At 45.0% G+C, this 17,077-nt stretch overlaps 1 protein-coding gene across 4 annotated transcripts in view; it reads left to right on the top strand.

Annotated features, from left to right (window-relative positions):
- The first annotated feature begins 567 nt into the window (after positions 1-567).
- Positions 568-17,077, top strand: part of PCMTD1 (protein-L-isoaspartate (D-aspartate) O-methyltransferase domain containing 1) — a 61,228-nt gene continuing 44,718 nt past the window's right edge. For 2 of the 4 annotated variants that reach the window (XM_060128540.1, XM_060128529.1), the window contains exon 1: positions 650-866. Coding sequence is in view for 1 of the 4 variants with exons in the window: in XM_060128532.1 (XP_059984515.1) it covers positions 596-866 (271 nt within the window). In the remaining 3 variants the exon portion in view is untranslated. Of the gene's footprint in view, positions 867-17,077 lie in introns of all 4 variants that reach the window. The other 2 variants (XM_060128532.1, XM_060128528.1) reach the window with 2 other exon arrangements.

The raw sequence follows: 17,077 nt of genomic DNA, 5'->3' as shown, positions 1-17,077 counted from the left end.
GGAGCGGAGCGGCCGCCGGACCTGCATTTACACTCCATTCACTGCAAACACAGCTGCTGAACTGAACGCCAACCAGCTCTTAGCAACTCTGCTCCGTCTGCGAGCTCCTCCCTAGGGCTCTGACCTCGCCTGCAGGGTTTCCGCCAACAGTATCTGATTTAAACGCTTCTGCACACAGATAGCCACGGTGGGAAGCAGCACGGCATTCAGGGCGCTCTAACTGTTCACCCGCGGAGGCAGCCCGCGGACCTGGTCCGCACGTCTGCGAGGCCGGCAGCCGCGGGCAGACCCCTCCCGCCGGGCAGCCCTCGGCCTCGCCTCCTCTCCCGGCGCCGCCCGAGGGGATGGAAGCCGCCCGCCGTGACGTACAGACAAGCGCCCACACGCCGCCAGGAACCGCTGAGCAGCACCAGCTCACTCACCGACCCCAGCTCCGGAAACAGCCGCCCCACGCGGGGAAGCGGGGGGAGGAGGGCGGCGGCGGCTACGCGGCAGCTGCTCTCGCGGGATCTCTCTCTGCCTCCATGTTTTCGGGCTCCGTAGAGATCTCGCGTGGTTTGGGCTAGGGGCGGGGCGAGTCGAGGGGCGGAGTCGGATGGGGCGTCCCCGGGCCTTGTTGATTTCAGCGTCCTCGCGGCCGCCCTCGCGCCCGCCGCCGTCCGCGCATGCCCGGTCCCCGCCGGCTCGGAGGCCGCGGCGCTCGGGCTTCCCCAACCAGCGTCCGGGCTCCGCCCCTCCCCCCGGCGGCGGCGGCGGCGGCGGCGGACGTGTTGTTTTGGCGGTGGCGCCGGCTGCCGCGGAGCCCGCCGAGTCCCAGCGCCTCACCTGCGCCCGCTGCGGCGGGCCCACCGACCGCCTCGCCACAGGTAAGGCAGTCGCCTCGGGCTGGGGGTGGGGTCGGGGGCCAAGGGGCCGGAAGGGCCGAAGGGGGCCGAGGGATTGAGGGAGTCAAGGGGTGGTCGGGGGCCGGGAGGGAGGGAGGTCTGGGCCGGGCGGCCGAGGGTTCGGGGGAGGCTGGGCCCGGGGTTGGAGGCGGGTCTGGGGCCTGGAGGTCGGAAGGGCCGCGGAGCCGGGGTCGGAGGCCGGGAGGTCGGAAGGGCCGAGGGGCCGGAGGTCGGGGCCGGCGGCTGAGGGTTCGAGGGGGCCTGGGTGCTGAAGGGAGGCTGGCGGCCGCGGGGTCCAAGGAGGTGGAAGGGCCGGGGGGCCGGGCCCGGGCCGCGCCGCCGCCACTTTGTTGTTGTCGGCTTCGGAGGAGGCGGACCTGCCCGCGGCGCCTCGCGCGGTTTCGGCGCTGCGGCTGGTGGGGCTCTCGGGGGCTGGAGCGGCGCCGCCTTTTCTCGTTTTCGGGTCTTGGTTGGGCGGTTACTGCTGTAGAGTGCGGGCTCGTCCACCGCCGGAGTAGAGGGGACCCAGGCGTGGAACCACACGGGGAGAAATTTTGCGAATCCAATTATTTTTTTGTCTGTTCCCCGCTTCCAGAACTGTGTTTCTATCTGTCCTCTTCTTAAAATTTAGAGATCCTGTGTTTTTTAAATTACATTTGGCATCCTTTGGGTACGGAGGAGGAAGTACGGTCTTCCCGATAGTTTTTGCTCTTAGTTTGTTATGTATCATTGTTGCAGAAGTACTATGTGCTCTTTAAGGAAACACAGCGCAGCCGCACAGTGACGAAGTGTGTCCTCCCGCCGCGCCGGCCTCCCCCCCATCTCCGCCCCCCCCCCTCCGGCTTACTGCCCAGGGGAACCAGTCTGCGAGTGTGGTGTTTAGCCATTAAGGATTTGTCTGTGCGTGTAATAAATACGGTTTAAAAACACAATTGTCACGTTATTGTAAATCGACTATACTTCAATAAAACAAAAAGAACAAAATTGGGATCATATATAGTATATAGTTCTTATTGGCCAGTTCTACTCATGGTTGTTTCTCCATTTTATTACATACCTCATTCTTTTAAAAACATACAGAGCTCTATTTTAATCGATGAACATTGTCGTCCATAGTTGTATAATCATTTAGCTTTTAGTTAACTTTTAATAAGGTCTACAAACTAATGTTTTGAAACGTAATGTGGTAGAACTTTCAGAATGTCTGCCAGTTGGGGATACTTACATATTAGGAAGTTGAGTAATATGTTTACATAGAGCTTAATGGTAGCTTTCAGGAGGCCTGGGTGACTTCATAATGCAGGTTACTAAAATACTTCATTTTTTGTTTTTTTAAGTGCATTTTTCAGAGTAAACTTAAATTCCATATGCTCAGTTGAAAACAGATTCAGTCCCTCAAATGTGAACTGGCCCCTGTGTGACGAAGAGGTAAAGGTAGGAGGCCAGTGGCCCGCAGGTTTGTGTCTCAGGCAGGTAAACCGTAGGGAGTAAGCTGTTAAGTGGAGGGATGAGAGCAGCTGCTTACTATTCAAGAGGACGGGGAACTAGGGGCTCTCTACTACACTTGATATTTCTGCGTGCAGAACTGGAGGCTTCGTTGATCTGATCATCGCCTTGTATCTATTAAAAATGTGCTGTGCGTTCATCTTGGTGCTGGCTTCCAGGGAAAACAACTGAGTAAGGTCATCACAGAGAACCATCTGGTTCTCAACATGTATAGCCTGAAATCTGAGGCCCAGTTGTGTAGCATTTTATTATTCGGGAAACTGTTTAGAAGGAATAAAAAACATCCGTGGCCTTTTTAGTTATCCTTGCTGGTAGTAGAATGCGCTTTCTTATGTATTTCTCACAACATAGGTGGCAGTCTCTCCATTATGTGAATTTTTAAACAGAGGCTCTGAGAGATTAAACTGGTGAAGACCCCGCTGCCTTTTCAGTGGTGCTGACTGCATTAGACTCAGGCATGCTTCATGCTTCAGACCTGCATCCAAGAACCTGTTTTTTGCTCTCCTGTGCTGCCCCCCATTAATGAAAATTACCTCACAAAATTACCGAACTTAGAGTTTCCTTCTCTTTTTTGGCTTGGAAACGTTCCTTACAAATAGAGACATAAATATAATTGTATGTATTGAAAAATAATCTAAAGGATAATTAGTGTGAAACTCTAACAATATCTATTTATTTTTATTAATTTTTATTTTTGGCTGCTTTGGGTCTTTGTTGCTGTGCGCAGGCTTTCTCTAGTTGCGGCGAGCGGGGGCTACTCTTCGTTGCGGTGTGCAGGCTTTTCATTGCGGTGGATTCTCTTGCTGCAGAGCACGGGCTCTAGGCACACGGGCTCAGTAGTTGTGGCACGTGAGCTCACTAATTGTGGCTTGCAGGCTTAATTGCTCCGCGGCATGTGAGATGTTCCCGGACCAGGGCTCGAACCCGTGTCCCCTGCACTGGCAGGTGGATTCTTAACCGCTGCGCCACCAGGGAAGTCCCTCTAATGATATCTTTTAGATGAGGTTTCTGATGGTCTATAATTAAAATATGGAATTCCTTGAGGTGATGCCATTAAGCAAGTAGATGGGGGGTTGTGTTACTTTAGTTTTCAGTCACTCCATTTGATGCCATGCAAAATTTGGATGTCACAGTGAATTATAGCTCTTACAGATGCTTTTATTCCTTATAGACTAGTTTCATTTAGTATTTTTATGAACACCATTACACTCTTTGTAAACTAATATGATGAAAACAATACAAAGAGCGTCCTAAAAAGATTAAAATTTGCTTATTTATTTTGGCCGCCTAAAACTGCATCATGACAGGCAGTTTAATAGAGTGTATGTCATAATATTATGGTTATTGATCTGTTTTGGTTTTCCAGCAGATGTGACAACTGTGTGGTTTAAAGAAATACAGCACGTACTGAAGTTAAAGTATGATCAGTTGTAATATGTATTTGAGAAGAAACCCACGTATAGGAAAATATTTGAGCTTTTTTTTCTTGGCATTTGTTAAGGATGGTAATTAGATTCACATTTAAATGGCATATCTGCCATCACTTGTCTCTTGGACAACTTACACTGGATGTGAGTGGGTTTTATAGTTGTGGGATACAAAAAAACAATTCAGCACTAGCAAGATGTCTTTAGAATACGTTAGGACTTCCAGCTGTTGGAGGATGGGGAATCCAATTCTGTGTGTGCATAGTCTCAAAAATTAATAAGAGAGATCTTATGGCTCACGGGGAGAAATACAGTTTTCCAGTTTAGCCTAAAAATTCTTTTGGGGCGGCATACATTTATGAGTAGCCGTCAATAAACTATTTAGGGCCTATGAATGGTAAGAAAAGCGTCAGCTATGATCTAGAGTTTAAAATCTAGATGAGATTTAAAAGCTAAGTATGAAAGAACTCTTGTGGAATTGCCTAAAGGACCTGTTCCCTGATAGCTCTGTTTCTAGGGAGAAAATGGTTAAGATGCAAGAGAGGCCAAAAGAGAGGGGAGATAATCTGAGAGTTGGCCCTCAGAGTAGACAGAGGGAAAGGGGAGCCCTCAAAGAGTCAGCTCCGTGGTTGGAGGTCAAGGGAGATAAGAACTTAAAAGTTATAGTTCTTTGAGATACTGAAAACAAGTCTAATTACGATTGTCATCCTGTGGTAGCTGTGTCCTGCTGGGGGCTGAGTTGGAATAATCAACACTTTGCAGTAACGGGCGGGCTCTTGTAAACCTGTAATAACCGCAGTGCAGTAAGTCAGTTCAGTGTATAACCTCAAGTGCAGTGAGCATCTGAGAGCTGTGGACTGTGAAGTGTCGTGAGGCCCTTGTCTTCCCTGTTCCTGCTACAGGCCAGCACCTTGAACTTACGTACAGGTGTTACCTGAGATACAGTTCCCGTCTCCCTTTTTTGGAGCTGTGTTTTCTCCTTTCTGGCTGCCTCAGGCCCCTGGATCCCCCTGTTCATTCCCTCTTTGCTGAGGTCCCAGTTTGCATCACCAGCTTCATTTTATTTCCAGAGCTTCAGACCTGCCTTCTGTTGTTTTCCTTGACAAACTCTTTAAAGTGCTGTCATTTTGTTCTCTTGAATCAAATAGATTCAGAATTGAAGTGTTTTCCTTGCAAAGTTAATTCTTTTTCCTTCATTTACTTGTTTATATTAATGATCCTCACATTTTCTTAGTCATCTAGACTCAAAATCAAAGGACACCTTTGACACTTGGCCCCTTCTTATAAATGATTTGTCATTTTATTGCATGTGGTTCCTGATTCTCCTGCCTCTTTTCCATTTTCCCAGCAGTTAAGTCATTTTACTCCCTTTGCTTCAACTGCCATTAACAGGAGTCGACCCGAATCTCTAGGTTTTACCATCCCATCGTGTTTGCTGCTGTCAAATTAACTGTACTAAACGCAGCCCTGATCATTTTTTTTCCCCTGCTTGCAAACAAAACAAAACCCCAGAACGTACGGAGTGTTTCTTCTGACAGCCACTGTGCTGGGTGCTTTGTCTCATTTGGTCCTTGTAATAGTTTTATTTTGTAGGTACTGTTATGCCACTTTACAGAGGAAGAAATCGAGAGTTCGTGAGCCTGAGGGAGTTGCTAGTGGGTAGGTGAACTGGAGTTGGAATCCCAAGCATGTCTTGCGGTTTTGTGTTCTTGACCTTCGTGCCTGCACCGCGTGGCTCCCTCGACTCTGGAATACAGTCCTTGTTCTTCACCTTTGCCTTCTCAGAACTGCGTTACGTGGCCCCAGCGCTCCTCCTCCAGTTGGTTCCGTGTTTTATTCAAACTTCTGGTTTCTTATGCATTTTCTTTCGGAGTTTCCTCCCTTTCCTGTCTCTGCTCTTTGAGGCCCTCCTTGTGGAAGGCTTGCTGATGCGCTGTATTTCGCTAGGGCTCCTCTTCCCCGCCTGCGAGTAAGGTCTCCTCTCATTCATATTATAGTTGCTTAACCTTGTGATGAGAACTTTCTACTCTGAATTTGTTTTTGAGTACTCTTAACAGTTGTAATTGGATTAAAAAATGCTCGAAAACAGAAACCGTGTGTTGTGGACGCTCAGGAGATGGGTGTGAATGAATATGAAAATGATCTCTGGTCACCTGCCCTGTTAATGACAATTTAAGTAGTATTTGACTTTAGTTGGTAGATGACACCCAATAGTTTATTGGAGTTTTTAATTTTGTGTATGTGACAACCAGATTTTCTTGTTGTAGGCTATCAAATGAGTTCAATTTTCAGATTCATTTCTAGGTAATTATGATAAGTTGTTTTTTCTTAAAAATTCAGTTTTGTTTTTTTTGTATGCATGTGTCTGAGTTATTGACAATTGTACATATGTATAATATATGTATATAAATTCTTAAAATTAATGGTTTGACATTTGAATTCTTTTCGATGCGGTTAAATTAGACATATTGTCAAATGAACTACAGTGTTCTCATAAGCTTTCTGGCCTCACACCTTTCTCTGTGCTTATGTAGATACGGGCCTATCCTGCAGTGTCATTTATTCCTTTTTTGTGACACCAGGAAGCTCCAACTTTTTGGTCAGCTGAAATGCCCTCACACAGATTATACAAGTCTGCTTCCTGAAGAGTTCATGTGAAATTTCTGATTATTTTGAATCTATCAAGGTTAATGGTTACCATGCAAAGGTTAAAATTTTATATTTCTCTTATATCTGCCTCTGCATTTTGTATTATAGTGTAAGTAATACAATATAAGTATTATATTAAGTAATTAGTTTCTGCTTTATCATATAAAAATATAATCCTTTCTGTTAGGAGTTGAGAATGTAGGATATCTTGGTGATGGTGATAGGGGGACACATTTGGGGTTTCTTTTTGGAATACTAAATGCATGATTATAAGAGAGATTGATTCTCAGACTAATTATTAGTCTTCCTGCTCTCGACTTCATAAAGGATTAAAGTAATCACAAATACTTCTCTAAAGATAGAAGTTGTAAGCAAGTTTAAAATAAATGATTTTGAAAATAGGTACTGCAGTCACATGGCTCAAGGTTTAAGTGCTGTGAGAAGTTTCTAGCCTGAAGATGACTCCTCAGGCTGCCCTTTTCCCCGCTGGGAGGTAGCCACTTATCTCTGGAATGATACAAAAGAAACTATTAGTATGCAAGTAAATTTGAATAAATACTCTTCTTCTTTCCAGTTAGGATGAGGGTCATTGCAAACAGTTTCACTTGCATTTTTCACTGAGTGTATCTCTAATATTCCATAACAGTAAAGAATTTCTTCATTCTTTAAAAAAACCTTTTTGCAGCCTCAAAGTATCTGCTATATATTGCTACATATGTAGATTGTATGTATTATCATTTATTTAACCTTATTCCCTACTGATGGACATTTAGATTGTTTCCAGTTTTATACTGTTATACCCATTGAGGCACCCGTTTGAAGGAAGAGAAATAAAAAGTAGATCTTTCTCTCTAGGGAAAAATAAAAATTGAAAACTGAAATGGATGTTTCTTGGGGAATGAAATGGTTTCCTTTTCAGGCCTGATGATGACTGGTGAGAGAAGGACGGGCCATGTGAAGATGCTTGCTGGAGTCCCTGGAGACTGTGGGCGGAAGAGTAGGAATGGCAGTGGCAGTGGGTGATTGGCCGCAGCTCCCAGGGCCAGTGTCCGCTCCCCGCGAGGCCACCTCTGCCTGCGGTTAGAAGTTCTGTACTTGGAAAGGGTTCTCCATATCTGGAAACTCGTCTCTGGGACTGTGGCCTGTAATAGTATATTTAACATAGGAAATCTGTTCAGGGAATGAACTAAGATCCCTGGGTGTCATCTAGAAGGAAATGTCATGGCCAATAATACAATATATTTTATGAGGTCATTGAATTTTTTACTGTAGTGTTATTGTATGTTCAGGTGTAAGATTTAAACTACTGAAATAAATGAAGTTTAACAAATTCCTCCTTCAGCAAACCTCTGTCATCCACATCTGTTCCTCATGGGTTGTTTGGGTAATAATGGCTTTTTAACAGTGTGGTGTGAATCCTTTCAGACTTTATGTATAAACAGAAATAACATTCATCTATCTTAAAAATGTCAGTCAGAATCCTATTGAATAACAAGTCACGGTAAGAATAATGAAAAGTCAGAATTGAATGTGATAACAAGTGAATAAGGTGATGATGGGATGTCAGGTAAATAATGAATGCACTTTGATTCCTTCTGACCAAGGGTGCTATAAATACAGACTGTCATTGTATACAAGTGTAACAGCTGCTAAAGTTGTGTAGCTGGTCTATCAGGTTACTCCTAACAAGTCATTTAAGGTTTCCCAAGCTGTGCCTTTTTTTTGTTTGTTTTTTAAACATAGTAGATATGGCTTACTGAACAGGATGAGTTATCTTTTCTTTGTTATTTTTCAGTAATTCTGTCCTAAATATGGGATTTGAGTGTTTTTCTGATAGGCATCAAAAAATGAGTTTTTTAGGTGTTTGGTAGCTATGTCATTTCTCTTTATGCTGGTACTGTATATGCTGCCTGGGTCCACATGGCTCAGGTTTTTGTAACAAGGATTTGTTTGCACTGACTCATTTCTGAACACCTATGATTCTCGTTTGGTCACTTATACACACTTTCCTGGCCATCGTAGAAATAATAGGTAAAAAGGTCATTTGTCTTTGTTCATCTCCAGATCCTGCCACATATAATAGCAGTAAGAATTCCTTGTAGAAAGACTAGAAAATATGGATAAAAAAGAAACAGATTGTCGGGAATGTAATCACCCGGGGTGAATGTCCTCTAGTTAATTCTGAGAGATTTCTGTATTAATGAGAACACCAACTAGAAAAGCCCAGCTTTATAAATCCTGCTGCCATATAAGGCAAATACATTTGGTGATAGAAGCATGGAAAATGTGAGTGCTTGAATTTTCTCTGACCTGGATGCTTTGCCAGGTGACCAAGGCTGTGGTAGGGCCTCAGCTTAGCATGTCAGGTGATTTGTGCATGAACGGCCAAGTGCCAAGTGGTTTAGCTGTTGGTGATGGGAGCCCCACGTGTGTCAGTAGGTGGGTTAGCATATCCACCTCTATTGCTGTTCCTGGTTTAATAATTCAGAGCTTTTATTCTGATTGTGTATCATTGTATTTTTGTAATCGTCTTTAAAATACTGGATCTTAAGTTTATTAGAAAGAAATATTTAGAAATGCCATAGCTCAAAAACAAACACAAAATGAGCCTTTCTTTGTTTGACAGTATTTCGAAGGATGGTGTATTTTATCCCTGTGACCCCTGTGAGTCCTGGTACTCTTAGTCTCCTGTTTGCATTCTAGTCTCTTTTTAAAAATTAATCAATTAATTAATTTATTTTTGGCTGCATTAGGTCTTTGTTGCTGCATGCGGGCTTTTCTTTAGTTGCAGCGAGCGGGGGCTGCTCTTCGTTGCGGTGTGCGGGCTTCTCATTACGGTGGCTTCTCTGGCTGTGGCGCATGGGCTCTAGGTGTGCCGGCTTCCGTAGTTGCAGCACAGGGGCTCAGTAGTTGTGACTCGCAGGCTCTAGAGCGCAGGCTCAGTAGTCGTGGCTCGTGGGCTTAGTTGCTCCGCGGCATGTGGCATCTTCCTGGACCAGACCTCGAACCCGTGTCCCGTGCATTGGCAGGCGGATTCTTAACCACTGCGCCACCAGGGAAGCCCCCTGCATTGTAGTCTCTTGATGACTAGAGTGGATTTTTAAATTCATGGTCACCTTGATACTCAAATATAAGAGCAGATTTTGGAACACATGAAGGTAGTTACTACAGTTTTAGTTTTAAGAAAAAGCCTGGCAGTGGTCTGTAGTGATTTAACATGTATTGTAAATACCATTGTGAAAGAATTACTTCAGATACTTCTAAACCATTTTAATGGTTTAATGGACTTGACTTTTTTCCTGCAAATAGAGTGATTTTGAACCTTTATTCTTTTATGAACCAGAGAAATTAGAAATGGCAAAAGAAAGATTTAGGCTTTTCTGCAGTGATTTATATAAATATCTGTATTGTAACTGTTCCTGAAATTGGTTTGATTTTGATGGAAAGGGAGAGATCACCATGGTCTTAAATTAGTTGAGCCACCTTATTGTTTATGGCAAAAAAGCTTCTTGTAAGCTTTCTGTTTCTTGCTAAGGACTTGTTCAGCTGTCACTGTTTAATAATCCCTGGTTTTATTGTGCCTAGATAGTACATCCTGTATGTATTTGGGGCCACACCTGCATATGCACGTGCGCATGGACATCCGCGGCGCACGGCTCCAGGAGGCTCCATTCACACAGACACAGTGTGATTGCCATTCCCTGCACTGCCTCAGGAAGTCTCTGGAACGGTGCAGTATGAGATGCTAATATCTTGGTGCTTTAACATTTTCACACTTTTGTATAACTTTCCCTTCATTTAATCTTTACAACAGCCTTGTCAAAGAGTGTCTTGTGTGGTGAGTATCATTAGTCTCATTTTATAGATGCATGAACTGAGATTCAGAGTTAGTTCCTTTTCCTGAATCTGCTGAATCTGCTTTCTTTCCTGTGAAAGGATCTGCAGTCTTCAAGGACAGAGGGCTTGGTGCGAGAACAGACCTAGAACTCAGAGCCCATTCTGCCTCCTCAGGAAGTTAGGTCATCCCTTTGCTTGGAAGTAATACTATTGCACGGGGTTTTGTTAAGATTAAATGAATTAAAATGGCACCGCTTTATATGCAGTAAATGCTCAACTAATGAAAGTTGCACTAATGATAAAGGTAGTAATGCTTTATGAGTCACACACTGCTTTTCAAGTATCATGAGATCAGTCGTCACTCGGCAGAGCGAGGGACTCGCACAGCAGTAGTGTCCATTTAAACGAGAGGCTAGCCTTGGGAGCAGCCTCGCGTCAGTATTGTGTGGGGGGTCAGGAGTAGCCAGGGAGCCGGGGCGCGGTCGCTGGGGAGCCACCTTAGGCTCGCTTGTCTCCCGTTCGTTTTTAGTGATAACACGCAAAGCACCACCTGTAGGGCAGTCTGTTTTTGCAAGGGTGCTCCCTCTTGAGGCCAACCTGGAATGATACTGCATTAAAGTTTGAGCAATTCTGAGTCTGCTGCAGAAATCCTGGCAAGCACCAACAGCTGAGAGAAGGCGCCAGCTCTCACGCACCGGGTCTTAACTCACGCTGAACTGAATTTTTGTCAGCCCTCAGAGAGAACCTGTGCAGTGGCTTCCCACTGTCCTAAAAGGGCGGGCAGGAACTGAGCAGGGTTGAGCCCTAAGTGGTTTTGAGCGTAGGCACAGCTTCGCCCAGTGGTGTAGCATATTGGGGATGCTCGAGTTTTTTTGTGATACTGCTCCAGGGTTATAGGACTGGGCATACGTTTTCATTTATAAGAAAAAATGATTACATGCCTTAAGAATAACCAAATAAAAAAATTGATGGTTTTATTTGTTGCAGTGTTTCCAGTTAGTGCTTCAAATTGATTTTCAGGGTCATCTTTAAAGTCCTTGTATAGTCGTCTGCAGTATAGTCATTGTTGTTTCAGGGGACTTTGGGTTGTCTTGGTGTGGCCGTGCCTTGTCTGTAAGAGAAAATGACTTCCGTGTTCCGTCAGGACCACGAGCTCTCTTGCCGCCGGTTATCCTTGTGATCTCTTATTTTGTTTCCTGTGTCTTGGTGAGTAGAATGGATTCAGGCCCCAAGTGTACAGATTTAATTCCCTGTGGAGCAGCATTTGGTTGTAGACTTTGGGCAGTGTGATAGACAGATAATGCCCTCTTCCCCAGGGTGTTCATGCTTTAATTCCTGGACCCTGTCAGTGTGTTACCCTGTATGGCTCAGGGGAATTAAGGTTGCTAATTAGCTGACTTTGATAGGGAGAGTGTCCTGTATTACTGTGATGGGCCCAGTGTGATCACAGGGTTCCTTAGAAGTGGAAGAAAGAGGCAGAGTGAGGACTCAGCCTGACGTGGCTGGCTTTGAAGATGGAGAAAAGGGTCATAAGCCAAAGAAAGCAGACGGACTCTAGACTTTTGAAAATGCAAGAGTAACCCCCCTTAGAGCCTCCAGAAAGGAATGCAGCCCTGCCTGCACCCTGATCTTAGCCCAGTGAGACCTGTGTTAGACTCTGATCTCCGGGACTGTAATATAATGAACCTGTGTGGTTTTAGGCAGTTTCATTTGTGGTAATTTGTTAAGGCAGTGATAGAAAATGTATACAGGTAATAATAACACATTGTGATCATTTGATTCCTTAGTGAAGTGATTGCTAAGCAACCCCTTCCCCCAACAAAATATTTAGACAACATTACAAAGCTGATAAAAAAACTAGTACTGCTGTGTTTATTTTTATTAAAAAAATTTTTTTTAAAGGCTTGATTTAGAGCGTTTATATTAGTGTCATTTTTATTTGTTTATTTATTTTTGGCTTCGTTGCTGCGCTGGGGCTTTCTCCAGTTGCAGAGAGCGGGGGCTACTCTTTGTCGCGGTGCGCGGGCTCTAGGCGTGCGGGCTTCAGTAGTTGTGGCACACAGGCTCAGTAGTTGTGGCTCGTGGGCTCTGGAGTGCAGGCTCAGTAGTTGTGGCACGTGGGCTCAGTAGTTGTGGCTCGTGGGCTCTAGAGCGCAGGCTCAGTAGTTGTGACGCATGGGTCTTATTTGCTCCACGGCATGTGGGACCTTCCCGGACCAGGGCTCGAACCCGTGTCCACTGCATTGGCAGGCGGATTCTTAGCCACTGTGCCACCAGGGAAGTCCTACTGCTGTTTTTAAATGGGGGTGGTCTTGAGTCCTGCCAGGTGGGATTTTCTCTCATTTTTGTAGCATCCTGGAGATACCTCTGAGTTTTTGGAGCTTCGTTCTGTTTTTAATGACAAAAGTGGTGTATTGGGTAGGTGAGTCAAAATGGTGTACAGATGCTGTTGAAGTTGGGAGAACCACAAGTATGAAGACCGTCTTGAAGTTAGTTGTAGCAATCTAGCTAAAATTGATAAGGATGGTGATAGAATGGAATTTTCACTGAGAGCTGTGGGAGTAATTGAAGCGAGTAGCTGCCCTGCAGGGTGAGGGCTGTGTAGAAGGCTTTGGGTGTATTGTGTTTGAAGTGATGGTGGGGACCCCTGGCCCTGTGAAATTAATCTAGTAATTTATTAAATGCACTGGAAAATTTGTACTGAAGAGGAGGGTGACTTTGAATCAGCAGAGCAAGAGAAAGGAATAATACATACCTGCCCTCAAAAGCCTGAGGCAGTATGTTGGAGGAAGGCATGGACAAAATTCACAGCTATTTAAGTCGCTTTTCTGGCAGATAGAAGCTGGGGTCCCTGTGAATTTGCTACATGGAATCCTTCCAGTTTGGGGGAAGGAGTCTTATATTTGAAGAAGTTGTATATACTCTTTGTTCTCAGTAGGAAAGAAAGACTATCCCTCTGCATTCACTGTAAATAGACATAAGTAAATTTCTACCCTAGGCTCCCCTGCTGTAAAAAATGGAAAAATGACAGTAAGGTAGTTGGATAAGGTAAATTATTAGAGATTATTATTTTTGAAATTTTTTTTTTTTTTTTTTTTTTTTTTTTGCGGTACGTGGGCCTCTCACTGCTGTGGCCTCTCCTGTTGTGGAGCACAGGCTCCGGACGCGCAGGCTCAGTGGCCATGGCTCATGGGCCCAGCCGCTCCGCGGCATGTGGGATCTTCCCAGACCGGGGCACGAACCCGTGTCCCCTGCATCGGCAGGCGGACTCTCAACCACTGCGCCACCAGGGAAGCCCGAAAATATTTTTGTTCTTCCAGAACACGTATACCTCCCCACACAACACACATTAAAATAAAACCAAATGCTCTGTAGAAGCATAAGGATGTCTTTCTGGCTAGTCCTGCTCTTCTCTGGTGTTCAGTGTATCACATTTTTAGGGCATAGCTGCAACGTTTATATGGCTTATTTACCATTTTTTACTGTTACTTTCTTCCAAAATTATTTTCTGCAAAATGAGTAATACAACAAATCCATTGAATTCTTTAGGGCCTGTTTGTATATTTAGTTTTCCCTCTGTGTTCCTACAACTCTGGGACTGCATTTTCCAATAAATATTTTTTGATGGTCTTGTCTTCTTTCGATTTGAAATGCCACTGGCTAGAAAAAGTAACCTTTACTATTGCTTATCTCAGGCATTTGTTTCAAGAATTTGGCTTTGCTGTTTCCCTGTTCCTTCATTCCTTTGTGGGTCTCTATTTTTAGCCTGCCTACCATGTCTACATGAAATTTAATGAGTTTTTCATTGGTTTTATTTTGTCCTTTTCCAGGTGTGCTAATAATTATTGAAGTCTGTACAGGGGAAAGAAGGGAACCAGAAAGATGTTGTGTTTCAGTTAACAAGCTCATGTTTAAGCTGACTCCCAGTAGCTGAGGCTGCCAGGCATCCTTCTGTCTAAGAGTGTGACCCAGTGATGGATCTCCTGAGAAGGAACTTTAATTAATTAAGTTTTGGCTGTGTTGGGTCTTCGTTGCTGCGCCTGGGCTTTCTCTAGTTGCGGCGAGCAGGGGCTTCTCTTGTTGTGGAGCACGGGCTCTAAGCGTGTGGGCTTCAGTAGTTGCGGCTCGTGGGCTCTAGAGCGCAGGCCCAGTAGTTGTGGTGCATGGGCTTTGTTGCTCTGCGGCCTGTGGGATCTTCCTGGACCAGGGCTCGAACCCGTGTCCCCTGCATTGGCAGGCGGATTCTTAGCCATGGCTCCCCCAGGAAAGTCCCCCTGAGCAAGAGCTTTAAGACGGCAGAATTGGCGCCTACTGCCCTCAGACTCCTAGTTGCTGTTGGCCGTCTAACTTCCCTTTGTGATCACGGTGGACAGCTCTCATAGCACAGAAAAGCTGGTGACAAGTGTTTAACATTTTGCCAAGAAACTAAGATAAAACACAATCACATACTTAGAAGTTTTAAAAAAAGGGGTGGTCGTTGCAGGATATAGCAACTCACGTCAGATCCATGGGACTGTGGGTGTTTTGGCTGGCATAGTATCAGGGTCTCGTGTATCCTCAGTTCATTTTACTGCCTAACTGTCTTTCGTTCTCTGATGGACCTGAATGTAGTCTTTCTGGTTTTCAGGTTTGTATGAGTCTAGTTCGTACAGGAAAGGAAAACCACACGGTACTTTGAACAGGGAAAGTTTAATGTGAAGAATTGTTAGCTGTAATGGGATTGGCTAGTAAGTAAAGAGAGCCCTAAAGAATATGGAAACGGTATGAGGAGCAGCCACTACTCCTGGGGCTGGGATTGAGCGCTCCAGGAAGAGGCCCGCCTGGCGCCGAGATCCAGGCCTTGTTGGGAGCGTGTCTGGCTCATTGGATGGCAGAGAAGTTGCTCTGGTGCCTCCTTGATGGAATTTTCTAGAAATCTGCTCTCTGGGGTATGAGGCAAAAATGCAAGAGAGGTGTTTCACCAGAGGCTGCCTTCCGCAAAGTGGCTAGGGCAGCCTCTGAGGGAGCCAGGTGCCGGGAACCCTCTTGCTCTGTGGGAGCCCGCGGAGACATGGCTGGGCTGTCCAAGGTCAGGAGCCCGCAGGAGGAGTGAGATGGAAAGCCTGGGCGAGGGGCTGAGAGGGACAGGAGGAGGGGCAGAGTAAGGGGGTGAAGACTTGTTCGTGGGACCTGTTCAGTCTGGGAAGAAAGTGGTACTGGCGGGTGTTAGCAAATTGTGGCCCGTGGGTTAAACTGGGCCCGCTGTCTGTTTTTTGTGTAGCCTGCAAACTAAGAAGGGTGTTTACATTTTCAGATGGTTGGAAAAATACTAAGAGTACTGTTTCATGATGTGAAAATTCTATGTAATTCAGGTTTCAGGGGTCCATAAATAAAATTTCTGGGACATAGCCACACTATTTGATTTATAAGTTGTTTGTAGCTGCCTTTGCTCTGGAAGCACACAGTTCAGAAGTTGTGATGGAAACTATGGCTTGCAAATCCTAAAATACTTGCTCTCTGACCTTTTATAGAAAAAGTTAGCTCAAGGACTGGGGACACTGAAGGTTAAGTGTAGTGGTAGAAGGATCAGCAAGTTAGATGCAAGATGTGCCTGGAGAATGAAATAAGGATTCCCAGGGGGCAGTGGGTGGGCAGGTCCTCAGACATGAGACAGTTGCTGCTGTTGGAGTTGTGGTGCTTGTTGAAGGTGCCCAGGATGATGGTGAGAGCTGGTGGCAGAGAACCTGCAGCTGAGGTGCCAGGGTCCCCACTGACACTGGGGGAGTGGACACCTCAGGGTCCTCAGTGTGCGGATGGGGAGATCAGTGTGCACAGATAGGAGAGTGGAGTGGGAGGTAGAAATGCACAACGTCTTCCGCACCTTTTCCAACAAGAGTGAAAAGCAGTCGCTGTCAATCTTCTAGGCCTTCTTAAACACGGAAGACTATGTATGTATATGTGTTTTCTCTAGCTTCTTATTTTTATATGTGTGTGTGTATATATACATGTATATGTGTACACACACACATATATATTTTATATGTATATATTTTAAACGCGTATCATGAGTTCACATTGATTCCTCCAGTTCCATCCAGCTCACGAGATAAATCCTCGCAGTCTTGCCCCGATCTTTCCATGCTTTGGTTTCCCTCAGAAACACCATAGGGTTTTTGAGATCTCATTGACAATTGGCACCTAACATCCACAGTATTTTATGTGTCTTTATTATATTTTATTGCTAGATTTCTATACATATGGTGAATGTTTCTTGAAATGGAAACATGTTCTTTTGTGAGAGGACTAAGTAGGTCTGTATTAAATCATAAAAACAGCTGTTGAGCACATGGTGTGTGTTATGGAATGTCACAGGCAGTTTACGTAGATTATCCCATATATTTCTCACTAATCCTGAGGTAGTTATTATTATTAATATTGGGTTTACCATGTAGTAGCTGAGGCCTAGAGAGATGGATTATGTGTCCTGAGGCCGCATAGCTGGGAAGCTGTACAATTAGGGTTCCGACACAGAACCCACACAGTATCCTATGAGCCTTTATTTAAGTATAATTTTTATTTTAAAAGAGCACTTTCTGTTAGAATATGATTCATAATGAACATACAACTTGATGTGAAGTTATGATTTGATGTGCTGGTACTCATTCTACAAATGGTCCTTGTAAGGGTAGCCAAGAGTAAAGCGAAATTAAGTTACATTCCTGTTGATGGGGCTCCTGTCGAATTCTGACCAGAATCTCACGTTGCGGAGGGCTGTGACCCAGCACGCAACCTCCG

Source organism: Lagenorhynchus albirostris, chromosome 17 (assembly GCF_949774975.1).
Source record: "Lagenorhynchus albirostris chromosome 17, mLagAlb1.1, whole genome shotgun sequence".
Classification (NCBI taxonomy): domain Eukaryota; kingdom Metazoa; phylum Chordata; class Mammalia; order Artiodactyla; family Delphinidae; genus Lagenorhynchus; species Lagenorhynchus albirostris.
Note: the sequence above shows the minus strand (reverse complement) of the source record. Positions and strands in the feature narration are given on the sequence as shown.